Source organism: Pinus tabuliformis, chromosome X, assembly GCF_031772625.1.
Source record: "Pinus tabuliformis cultivar Carrire ecotype Pingquan chromosome X, CPIR1, whole genome shotgun sequence".
In the NCBI taxonomy this organism is placed as follows: Eukaryota; Viridiplantae; Streptophyta; class Pinopsida; order Pinales; family Pinaceae; genus Pinus; species Pinus tabuliformis.
Window position 1 is genome coordinate 1677970689 of NC_142308.1, and position 12528 is coordinate 1677983216.

At 33.6% G+C, this 12528-nt stretch overlaps 1 protein-coding gene across 1 annotated transcript; it reads left to right on the top strand.

Moving 5' to 3' along the window:
- Nucleotides 1-10177: 10177 nt before the first annotated feature.
- Nucleotides 10178-12109, top strand: LOC149146457 (scopoletin glucosyltransferase-like). Its single transcript, XM_089449031.1, has one exon. It carries the CDS (start codon nucleotides 10277-10279, stop codon nucleotides 11819-11821), a length of 1545 nt encoding a protein of 514 aa, XP_089305157.1. The 5' UTR covers nucleotides 10178-10276; the 3' UTR covers nucleotides 11822-12109.
- The last annotated feature ends 419 nt before the right edge of the window (nucleotides 12110-12528 follow it).

The window sequence follows — 12528 nt, forward strand, 5'->3', positions numbered from 1 at the left end:
GAATTTAAAATATTAATTCCCAGGGTTTATTAAATTGTTGGGTTTTTAATATTTATCCCTTGGGTTTACTAATTAGTTGGCTTTATAATGTTCGCCAGTAGGTCACCATCCCTCATCCCGTGACTGGACGACCCCTCTCCCGCCTCATCTCCCTTCAACTCCCACCTATATTATTCCCCCTTCCTTCATTCTCCAGTGCTATCTCCCTCCGATGCTTGGCTCCCAAGCGCACTTGTTCTCAAGTGGTTCCCTGCGGACAGTATTGCCTCTGTTCCAGAAATAATCTCTGCCCTCTAAGCATAGTTTCGAACCTCTAGCCAGGTCTCCTTTTATCTTCCCATTTGAATGCCTTTTGCGCCTACAGGCGGTTTCAGACCCTCATAAATTCCGCTGAGTGTTTTGCTACCTCCATCCTCTCTGTCCCCTGCGCTGTGAGCTTTATCCCTTCTTTCGTTTGCATCTGCTTCTCATCCCAATCACCCTCAACAACAACTATGGCACACAACGAAGACTGTTTGCATTGTGCAGACTTGCAAGCCGAATTAGAGGAAGTTAGGGCCCAGCAGTGCATCCTGGAGAATCAGCAAAGGATCTTGGAGACAAGGCTTGAAGATCAGAACCGCATCCTAAACGAGAAATACCGGGCTGAAATAGATCTTTTCCTGCATAGGGTTGCCTCTCTTCATGATCAATTTAGTCACTTATCAAATCGATGCAGCCATGCGGAAGAATCGATTTCAATCCTGCAGTATATGATGGACAAGCGAAATAAAGCAGCCCCCAGTTCCTCAAGTGCCAAACAGGATGAAGTGGATCCAAATCCGGAGGAATCCACCGCAAGGCAAATTAGTCATATTGAAATAGATTAAAATGTTATGCAAATGTCAATTTTGGTTGTCTCAATATGTAAGAATTTACAGTAGCTCAGGTAATTTTAGAATTAGAACAAGCAGAAAAATGATCAAGGAGAGATCTCTATTTTGTAACTCTCCTAATCCAAGCTGCCATCGATATCTAATGTATTTCAGGGAGAGATCTTTATTTTGTAACTCTCCTAATCCAAGTTGCCATCGATATCTAATGTATTTCAGGAGCTCTGACTCCTCTCCTTTTTTCAACCACTAATACAGCAACCGACTTTGTTAAAAAAATAAAAAATTAGTTGGCTTTATAATATTAATAATCCCATGGGTTTAAAATGTTAATGGTCACGGTTTATTAATCTGATGAGTTTTTAATATTGATTCATTGAGTTTGTTGATGTTTTAGGTTTATAATATTTATCCCTTGAGTTATAATATTAAATTGGGTTTATTAGTCGCTTCGGTTCATAATATTAATAATTCTTTTTATAATTTAATCCCTTTGGTTTATTAATCCCTTGTGTATTAAATATTGGTCCCAAGACCTTGGAATCAATATTCAAAACACAAGGGATTAATAAACGCTAGAGTTTAATATATCATGGTTTAAACCCTAAGGTTTATATTATATTATTAAACTATATATATATATCTATCTATATATAGTCTAACTTATTGACTTTTCACTTGAATTCACCAAAATCTGACAATACAATTTCAAGATTTTTTGTTGTTTAAAATACATTTTTGAATGCATAAATGGATTCAACACCCTAAAAAACCCCTTGGGCACTCATGCATATTAAACAATTTAAACTCAGGGTTTTAATTTTTTTTTGATTAAAACTAATTCAGATTTCATTTATAAGTTAGAATAGATATATATATATATATATATATATATATTTAAGCAATAATATAATATATTTTAGTTTAATATATAGTCTATATATAGTTGATATTATTAATATACTCTAAGTAAATATATGAAATATATTGACCATTATATGTATATGAAATATATATATATATATATATATATATATATATATATGTTCGGCTAATATATGTATATGCAAGAGATGTCGTGCATAATGTTACTTTTAAAAACATTTTTAAATACTTAAATTTTCACTTTTATTTTAATAGTATGCTAGAAATGTGTAACATAAAGTAATATAATGTTAACATTTTGACTAGGTCAAAATAGAATTAAAATATGGTAGAGATATGTGAATGACTCATGGTATTGACCCATGGTTTGAAAAATCCATGGTATTGACTCATGAAATTCTTTTCGAATATAATCTATTTAAGGTGGGATTAAACTAGCCTAGATTCATATTAGTTTGATGTTATATTTAGATACATAATTAGTTGTAGAAAATGATGGCGTTGAATCCATGTAGCCTATAAAGGTAAATTTTTTATGTAAAGTTAAAACTTTTTTATGGATATGTTGGCACTGAGGTGGGGAAATATTAGGAAAAATGTAATTACTACATTTTATCTAATAATTTTGCCTACTCCAATATAATACTATAATATTATATTTTACCCAATATTTCTTATTGTAATTTTTTTTTTTTATATTTGTAATTTAAAAGTAAACAAACTCAAGTATAAAATTAGTAGCAGGGAGGGGAAATATTGAGTAGAATGTAATATTTAAAATGGGGTGTGAAGTGAAATATTAGGTAAAATTAAATAATATTACATTTTAATTGGTATTTCCTCCCAACCCTGGCCACTATTTATTAGGTGGGTGTGGTTATAAATATTGGGTAACATATAATATTGTACTATTATATTTTATGTAACACGTATAGATGTAATATAAAAAATATAATGTAAGTAAACATTTGCAATGTTCGCTCAATTATAATCAATATATTTGTAATAATTAATATAGATGTGTTTCATCTATAAATTTAATAAATAAGTGGATAAAAACTTAATATTTACAATATGACAATATTTTTATTCATGAATAGTTACCATGGATATTACTAACTTCTAGGTAGGTTTTTTTACAATACCATGGGCCAATACTCACGATGGAAAGATAGAGAGGGAGAGGAGGGAAGAAAATTATAATACCATGGGCTACTACCATGGTTTATCAATACCATGGGCCATCTAGACTTTTGATTATTATGTTACGATCTAAGCTTTTAATTATTCTTTTACAATACCATGGCCCAATACCATGGCTTATCAATACCACATGCCCAAAAACCATAACTTATTTCAAAATCAAAATATTTTACAAATACTTTATTTTAATTTAATTTGATAACATTTTTTACTTAAATCTAAGAGGAAAAATATTATAATTACTTTTGAGGTATATCTAAATGCTCCATCCTCACGACTACTAACGATATTCCCATAGAGATTAAATAGAGGTTTTAATAAATTAAAAAATGAGAATACTTTTATATACATATGTGAAATTTATATAATATAAATAGTATTACAAAAAACCATGATAGATGCATCTTAACCAAGGATCCAAGCGAAGTGAGAAATCAAAGTGATTAACAATGATAGAAGAAAGATAATGAATGATTCTTTTAAGTTTTTTATTATTGTATTTTCTTTAACATGATTGATCCAAAATATAGGTTTAATATGTTACAACCAATTATGTTTTTTGTTTGTTTGGTTTTTTAGATACTTTCTTAAATACAATACAATGAGATCATATTGAAGAAAGAGAGTGAGATGGAAGGGGGAATAGAGTGGGGGAGAGAGACATAGAGGTGGGAGAGACACCGAGAGAGAGAAATGAAGAGAGAGAGGAGGGGGAGAGAGGGAGGGAGAGAGAAGGATTTCGAGGGGGAAAGAGAAGGAGTGAAGAACAAGGGCATTGAGAGATAGAGGTGAAGAAAGAGAGGGAGTGACAAGGGGGAGATGAAGATGGAATGAGGGAGAGAGGATATGAGGGAAGAGAGAGAAAATGAGAGGATAAAGATAGAGAAATAAGGCGAAGCGAGAGACAAGGAGACATAGATATGGAGGGGGGAGAGAGAGAAGGAGAGAGGGAGGGAGATAGTGACAGAGTTGAAGGGTGGAGAGAGAGAGAGTGTGTATGATGGGGGGAGAAATGGAGGGAGGTGGGGGAGAAGTGGAGAGAGAGGAAGGAAAAAGAGAGAGGACTTGAGAGAGAGGAGAGAGAGAGGGAGAGATAGATATGGAGTTGGAAGGGGAATAAAGACATAGAGAGATAAAGGTGGTGAGGGAGTGGCAAGGGAGAGATGGAGAGTCAGTGAGGGAGAGAGAAGAGTGAGAGAGAGAGAGAGAGAAATATGGAGAGTGTGTGTGTGTGTTTTGGGGGTGAGAAGGAGAGATAAGGGGAGATAGAGATATAGATGGGGCGGGGGAGAGGGTAGAAGAGAGAGGCAAAGAGATGGAGGGAGGAAGAGAGATAGACAGGAGATAAAGATATCGATGGAGAGAGAGAGAGAGAGAGAGAGAGAGAGAGAGAGAGAGAGTGACATGTGTTTAGGGGAATGAGATAGCGTGACAAATAAAGAGAGATGGAGGGAGGTATAGATATAGGTGGCAGGGGGAGAAAAAAAAGAGAAAGATAGAGAAAGGGAGGGAGAGGTAGATAGAGAGAGATGGGGAAGAGAGGGAGGGGAAGAGAGAGGAGTGAGGGAGGGAGATAGACACAAAATGGAAGGTGGAGAGAGAGGGAAGAAGAAAGAGATGCACATAGACAAATACACACATAGAAGTTAGATATAAAAAGTCATGAATATTTTGGATTTTCACTAAAATAGATGTATTGATTTCAATGTAGTTGTTGATTTCTAATCCTATTTGATCACATGCACTATATGCATTGATTTCAGCGTAGATGTCAATTTTTTAGTACTATTTAATACCTTACATTAGATGCATTGATTTCAGTGTCGATGTTGATTTCTACTCCTATTTGATTGCTTACACAGGATGCACTGGTTTTAGTGTAGATAATGATTCCTAATCCTGTTTGATCGCTTGCACTAGCTGCATTGATTTCAGTGTAGACGTCGATTTCTAATCTTATTTAATACTTTAGACTAGATGCATTGATTTCAACATAGATGTTGAATTCCGCTCATATTTGATTTCTTTCATTAGATGCATTGGTTTCAGTGTAGATATTGATTTCTAATCCTATTTGATTGTTTGCACTAGATGCATTGATTTCAGTATAGATGTTGATTTCTAATCCTATTTGATTGTTTGCACTAGATGCATTGATTTTAGTGTAGATGTTGATTTATGATTTGATACAACTAGATGTATGATGTACATTAATTTCAAAGTAATTAAATTAATAGCATGCATTGATTTCAGTCTAAGCACATATCTACCTCCTTCATTTATATCTTTATATCCCATTGTCTCTCCTTCTCTATCTCTCTATCTCACCCCCTAAACATACACAATATCTCTCCATATCTAGTATCTATCTCTCTTTCCCTCCCCCGCTTTCCCTTCCATTTGTCTCTATTCCCCTGCTCTCTCGCTCTAACATTTCTCTCTCCATATCTATATCTCTATCTACCCTTGTCTCTCCTTCTCACCCCCAAAACATACACATTCTCTCTCAGTGTAAGCACATAAAAATTATTCATGACCTGAATTGAATTATGTGTTACAATAATTCAACTATAAAATGGAAAAACTAATAACAATAGAATAAAATAGTTTCAAACTGATAGCAATGAAGATTGTTTGTAATTGACTATATTCTTATTATTCACTTTTTCTATCAATCAAAATTGTTATATTGACACTTTGCACTCAAAATTTGTATTTCATCATTCAAGTTACTAAGAGTCTCTATCATCTCAACAAACTGAGGTAACTAAGAAAATTTTAAATTAAATTGACCAAATTAATCTTAGACATACTTAGCATATTTAAAATGATCAAAATAATTAGATGTTCAACAAATTTTGTATGACCACACACTATTAAAACCAGCCTAGATCCATATTAACACCAGACATCAAATCTCTCAAGGTGTAAACCTTTCCACAAGTTTTGAACTAAAAAAATAGGTTTGCACCTCTAGAGATTTGATCCCTCTCGGGGCTTAAATTGACCAAATTAATCTTAGACATACTTAGCATATTTAAAATGATCAAAATAATTAGATGTTCAACAAATTTTGTATGACCACACACTATTAAAACCAGCCTAGATCCATATTAACACCAGACATCAAATCTCTCAAGGTGTAAACCTTTCCACAAGTTTTGAACTAAAAAAATAGGTTTGCACCTCCAGAGATTTGATCCCTCTCGGGGCTTGATAGATCTGGTGTTAAGATGGATGTGATTAACAAATATATAATAAAATATATTTACCATTATATTAATAAATATATAATAATTATTGAGGATAACATAATGGTGAGAGATAAATACATATTATTAATAATAACTAAATGTTATTAATATTTTAGTTTTAAATATAATTATTAATATATTAGGAATATTTTATGTAATAACTGATATTGTATCAATATACAAAATAATGTTAATATAATAAATATAATTATATAAATAAAAAATAATATGGCTATTATTATTTATATAGTTATTAATAATGAGAAATAGTTAGTCTTTAACAAAATACAACTAACACTTATTAATGTGGTGGGTGGAGATATACGCCTAGAAATGTATATCAACCACATTGGTAAATGTGGTTGTAGATGTGTTTCATATAAACCTATCCATATAGTTAATAAAGCTTTTAACTTCTACCTCCCTTTGTTAATAAAGTTTCAGAAAAATTAAGAATCTTCCATATTTATATCCACATATTTATATCCATATGGTAAAATTGTAATCATTAAACTTCTTATTATCCATCTTCATTGACACTTTTCAAGATTTTTTAATTGTTTTTCTGTAACCTCAAATCTTCTACTAAATATAAACACCTTTGCCATAAATCATTTAAATTTAATAAAAACTCTCAAACAAAACTCTTAACCTTGAACAACTATAATGTAAAATGCAAAATTTAAAAACAAAATTATCTCAAACAAATACATAATTAAGAAATTTTATTTATTCATATTTCTTTTATATATAAAAAATAATTAAACAACTACTTTGCATTCTTAAAATTAATAAACAAATTATTCATTTATTCGTATTTTTCCACATATATATATATATAAACAAATACTTTGCACTCTTAAAATCAATAAACAAATTAAAAATTCCATACGCACTCCTTTTTTAAATTTTCCTTTTTAAATTGAAATTTAAGTATGCTGCAATCCCAAAGACATACTCTTCCCTTTGGCCTTGAAGTTGGCACTTAACCAAGAGCACCATGCTTTCCTTTGCCTTATTTGGTTCATAAGTGAACTCACGCCTTGTTTGTGACTTCTAGTATACTGCAATCAAGTACCAAAGGCACCTAATTAATTGGTTCATAAGTGAACTCACGCCTTTTTTATGACTTCTAGCAGTTACACATACTGTAATCATCTTACACTTTTATTTTATAAAGATATTTTGCTTTTCTTAATTAGTTTAGAAGTGAATTTATATTTTGGTTTTATGTCTTACGAGGTTCTTGTTTTTTAAAGTTATGGGTTGAGTTTAAATAAGGGTTGTCTTTTAAAGTTATGGGTTGAGTTTAAATAAGGGTTAACCAATATGTTAGATGAAAATCAGAACATAAGAGTCAATTTATATATGCAATGAAGGGTTAGAAAATCATATATCCAATTATAAAATAGTGTTATCAGAATTCTGTAAAATTCAATTAAACTATATAAATTTATGATTAAGTAAACCTCACAACATGTATACAAATGTTATTAAGCATTGAGTGAAGTATTGAGATTTAAATAGTAAATATTTTTTTCAAGAGGTTAATTTAGGGAAATTTGTTATGGTAATTATTAAGCACTATATATTAAATTAATAATTGGTTAAGTGGGTTTTCATTATATTAAATTAATAAAGCACTATATATTAAATTAATAATTGGTTAAGTGGGTTTTCATTATATTAAATTAATAATTGGTTAAGTAGTTTTTCATTATATCTATAAAAGATACAACAAACACTGATTAACTTTAGTGCAGGATAATAATTGGTTAAGTGGTTTTCATTATATCTATAAAAGACACAACAAAATAAAAAACAATAAAACAATGATTAACTTTAGTGCATGATAATAATTGGTTAAGTGGTTTTCATTATATCTATAAAAGACTCAACAAAATAAAAAACAATAAAACAATGATTAACTTTAGTGCATGATACGGGCAGTGTAAAGCTGTCAGTTTCAATCAACAGATTTCTTACATGAAAAGGAAATCTCAATTTTGGGTGTTTAATGGAAGCAGTGACATCCCAGCTAATAACCCATGATGTATCGCTGTTATATGAAATATTTTTATCGCAGTACGGGCAACATAGTGGAGAGCCGCAAAGAAGACATGTTTGCACTTTGTCACTGTCTGATTCATGGTTAAGTGAATTTGGTTAGACTCTTAGTTTGGTGAATTTGGTTCAGACTCTTAATTACAATGATTATGGTTTAGGGTTATTGCGTCCCCATGGATACGACACACGAACTTTCGATCTGTATGTGTGTGCCCGCAAATTGATATATGGTTCAAAGCAACACTATGCAAATAGCACAGCAACTTTTTATATATGGGCGCGTGGGGCAAATTAACACTTCACCAAAAGACTCTTCCTTTCCTACCAAACATACTGATAGAATTTATGATTATGGAATGGAATCGTGTTTTATTATTAGAATTTATTGATGGTTTGCTTTATATAATTCTAATAAATTAGTTTTTAGTATTTAATAATGAAATTATAATAAAATTTATGAAAAAATTTAAAAATCCTGTTATTATAAAAAAATTAGGTAATAAAAATAGTTTAATACAAAATATTTTTTAATAAGCATATAAATTAAATGATTATTATAAAAGAAGTTAAGTAATAAAAATAATTTGGTATAAAAATAGTTCAGTACAAAATATTTTTTAATAAGCATATAAATTAAATGATTATTATAAAAGAAGTTAGGTAATAAAAATAATTTGGTATAAAATATTTTTTAATAACAATGTAATCATATAAATTAAATGGTTAATGGAAGTTTATAGTTTATGATAAACATCAAAAAGCTTACCTCATAATATATGTCACATTGCCAATAAAAAAAATCATAAAAATTAACTAAATTATAATTTTATTTCAATTATTATTAATTATAACCAAAATTAATATTTATCTTAAATCTATTTATATAAAAAAACGTATAACAAGATTTTTGATCATGGAGATTCACTTATATTTTATTATGGAGATTTTCATAAAAGTTAACTAAATTATAATTTTATTTCAATTATTATTAATTATAAGAAGAATTAATATATAACTTAAACATATTACCCCGAAGAGATAGCTCAGGCAAAAAAAACAAATAAACATATTTATATTTTAAAAATATGTAACAAAATTTTGAATCACAAAGATTTATTTACACTTTATTATAGAGATTCTATTCTTAATTTGTAAATAAATTTTATTACAATATTGTAAGCCATCACAATAATCATAATTCAATTATATAACAATTTTTTTAATTAATCAATTTAATTAAAAAATAAAAAATAACTATTATTCTAAAGTAATTCTACAAAATAAATCTACATCTAATAATTATTATAATTAAATAAAAATTCTAAAAACTTTATTTCAGAATAAACACGCCTATCAACTTAATTATATCATACTTTATCAAATAACCTTAAATTTTTTTTTAACCTTAACACACAATCTATTCGCATATTATGCTGAACTCAAAATTAAATTACGTGAGAAAAAACAGTTTCACTCCCATCTTTCCCATTTCAAAATATTCCCACAATCGAGATAAAAATGGCTATACCATACCGCACAGTGACCTTTTCTTACCTTGGAGAAAGAAGATTGTTTGGTTCAAACTGCACCTTGACCCTCTTTTTGTGCTTACAGAATCAGGATTGGTTGGTTCACACTGGTCCTTGACGTTTTAGCTTACAGGAGGAGGAACGATTGGTTGAATCGAACTTTTGGTATGGATGGAATTATGTCACGGAATTGGGGCCGGAAAAAGATTCCAAGAGCCAGGCGGGCAACACAAAACACTGACGCAAATGCTGATGTCTATGCTATGTCACGGTATTGGTTAGTGGGTGTGAAGATGCTACACCACGTCATATTCAAGGCGCAGGGCAATGCTATTTATTCCATATTCCATAAACCTATGCCGTACTACTCACCTCAAATGGTGTTTTAGGCTTCTCTGCTTTTTCGCATTCCTCTGATTCAATTTTCTCATTTTCGTTTCATTATTCAGCAAGAAGAGACTTCTGGATGGAATCTATGGCGTCTAGCATGCAGGGGAAGGAGAATGGAAGGACGGCTCACAATCATCATGTGATGATGCTGCCGTCTCTGGGTCACGGCCATCTCATTCCCTTCATGCAGCTCGCCAAGAAACTCGCTGCCAAGGGCCTTACTGTTACCTTCGTTGTCACTTTCCATCACATCTCTTCTCTGCAGAAGAAGGTCGATGCCGCGCGGGAGAGCGGGCTAGACATCCACTTGGTGGAATTGGAGGTCACCAAAGACGAATTGACGCTGGGCAAGGTCAACAGCAACAGCGTTCAGTGGCATCGCCTGCCTCCTTTACTCGCTGCAAACGAGCGCCTGCAAGAGCCCTTCCATCGCTTCCTCCACCGGTTTCTGGGAGGAGAAATAAGGAGCACTAGCGGTTCCCTCATCGCTCCGCGCCTCAATTGCCTCATCGCTGACATGCTCCTCGGCTGGGCCTCCGCTGTCGCCAAAAAATTCGACATCCCGAGAGTGTGCTTCGACACCTGCGGCATGTTCGGAGAGTCAGTCCACCAGATCGTGTGGGAGATTCTGCCTCGCAATCTGCCGCGCACCGATTCCGGTCGATATGTTGTACCGGGGCTTCCCAAGGAAGTTCGTCTCACTCGCCTTCAGATGTTGCCGGAACTTCCTGAGGCAACGGCCGACAACGACACGCACCAGTACTGGCTCCAACGTAGGCCGGGCAACAAGCAGAGCTGGAGGATGATCAGCAACACCTTCTACGAGCTGGAGGCGGAGTTCGTGGAACATTTTCAGAGGGTCAACTGTACTCTGCGAACAATCGGCCCCCTGCTGCCTCCGGAGGCCTTTGAAGACGTCCGACCCCGAAGGATCGGCCCCGCGGTCGAGATGGGGGTCAATACGGAGGAAGACAAGTGCTTGCAGTGGCTAGACCCGCAGGCGGAGGCGTCCGTGCTTTACATTTCTTTCGGCAGCGAGAACTCCATATCGATCGCACAGATGGAGGAGCTGGCGATGGGAGTGGAGGCGAGCGGGGTGAAGTTCTTGTGGGTTCTGCGGACGCCATCGGACGCCGGGTCGAAAGCATTCTCCTCGGCTCTGGATTTTCTCCCCGAGGGTTTCCATGATCGTATTATGGAGAAGAAGCAGGGGATTATTATTCTGGGGTGGGCGCCGCAGTTGAGCATCCTGGCACATCCTTCCACCGGTGGCTTTCTGTCCCACTGTGGATGGAACGCAGTGCTGGAGACGACGACGATGGGCGTTCCTATGATCGCTTGGCCTCTCTACGCGGAGCAGCACTTTAACTCAAAGTTTGTGGTGGATGAAATCCAGATCGCTCTGGAGGCGCCCCAGAGAGTTGATCAGAACTGGCTGGTTACTAGAGACGACGTGGAAAAGATTGTTAAATTGTTAATGGTGGAACAAAAAGGAAGGGAGTTAAAAAAACGAGTGACAGAACTGAAGGAGGCTGCCAGATCAGCGGTCGCCGAGGGAGGATCTTCCTTCAAGAACTTCGATCTCTTTGTGTCTGAAATCATGTCACTGCAGAAAACGTGAACAGTTTGAGATGTAGCAACAGCGACATGAGAGCTCCAACATCTGCCAGATGTAATGAACTAAATAAAATATTCATGTGTCTCTTTTACCGCCGTTCTCTAAATTTTTCGTGGGCCTGCAATATGTAATTGGATAGCTACCTTTAGGTGTATTGGCCATAAATACACATTTCACCTCTATGTGAATTATTTCATCATCTGGCTATTTTACCAACAAACTACTTTTTGTAAGTGTGACCGAGTACATAATAATAACATGGTTTCAATTCATAGCTGCTTTTTTAAGTAAGTCTTCCAAACTATTTTTTAACTGACACTGATTTCTGATGCTGACTGATACTGAGTTCAACCACTTGAATTTATCTTTAAGGGAATTTTTCCTAATATTCTGGAATTTTATGAATAGAAAGGACATCAATAATCGACCTTATTAATTTTATGGACAGAAAAGACATCAATAATCGACCTTATTAAAAACCTTGAGTTTATAGAAATAAAATACAGCTGGAAATTGAAAAGATAATTAATATGTTTTTTAAGGAGTATCTGGTTTGCCTCCTTTTGAAATGCCTCGTTTGGACTAGGCGGACCAAGCTACCCTTGAGTTTATAGAAATAAAATACAGCTGGAAATTGAAAAGATAATTAATATGTTTTTTAAAGGAGTATCTGGTTTGCCTCCTTTTGAAATGTCTGGTTTGTTCCAATC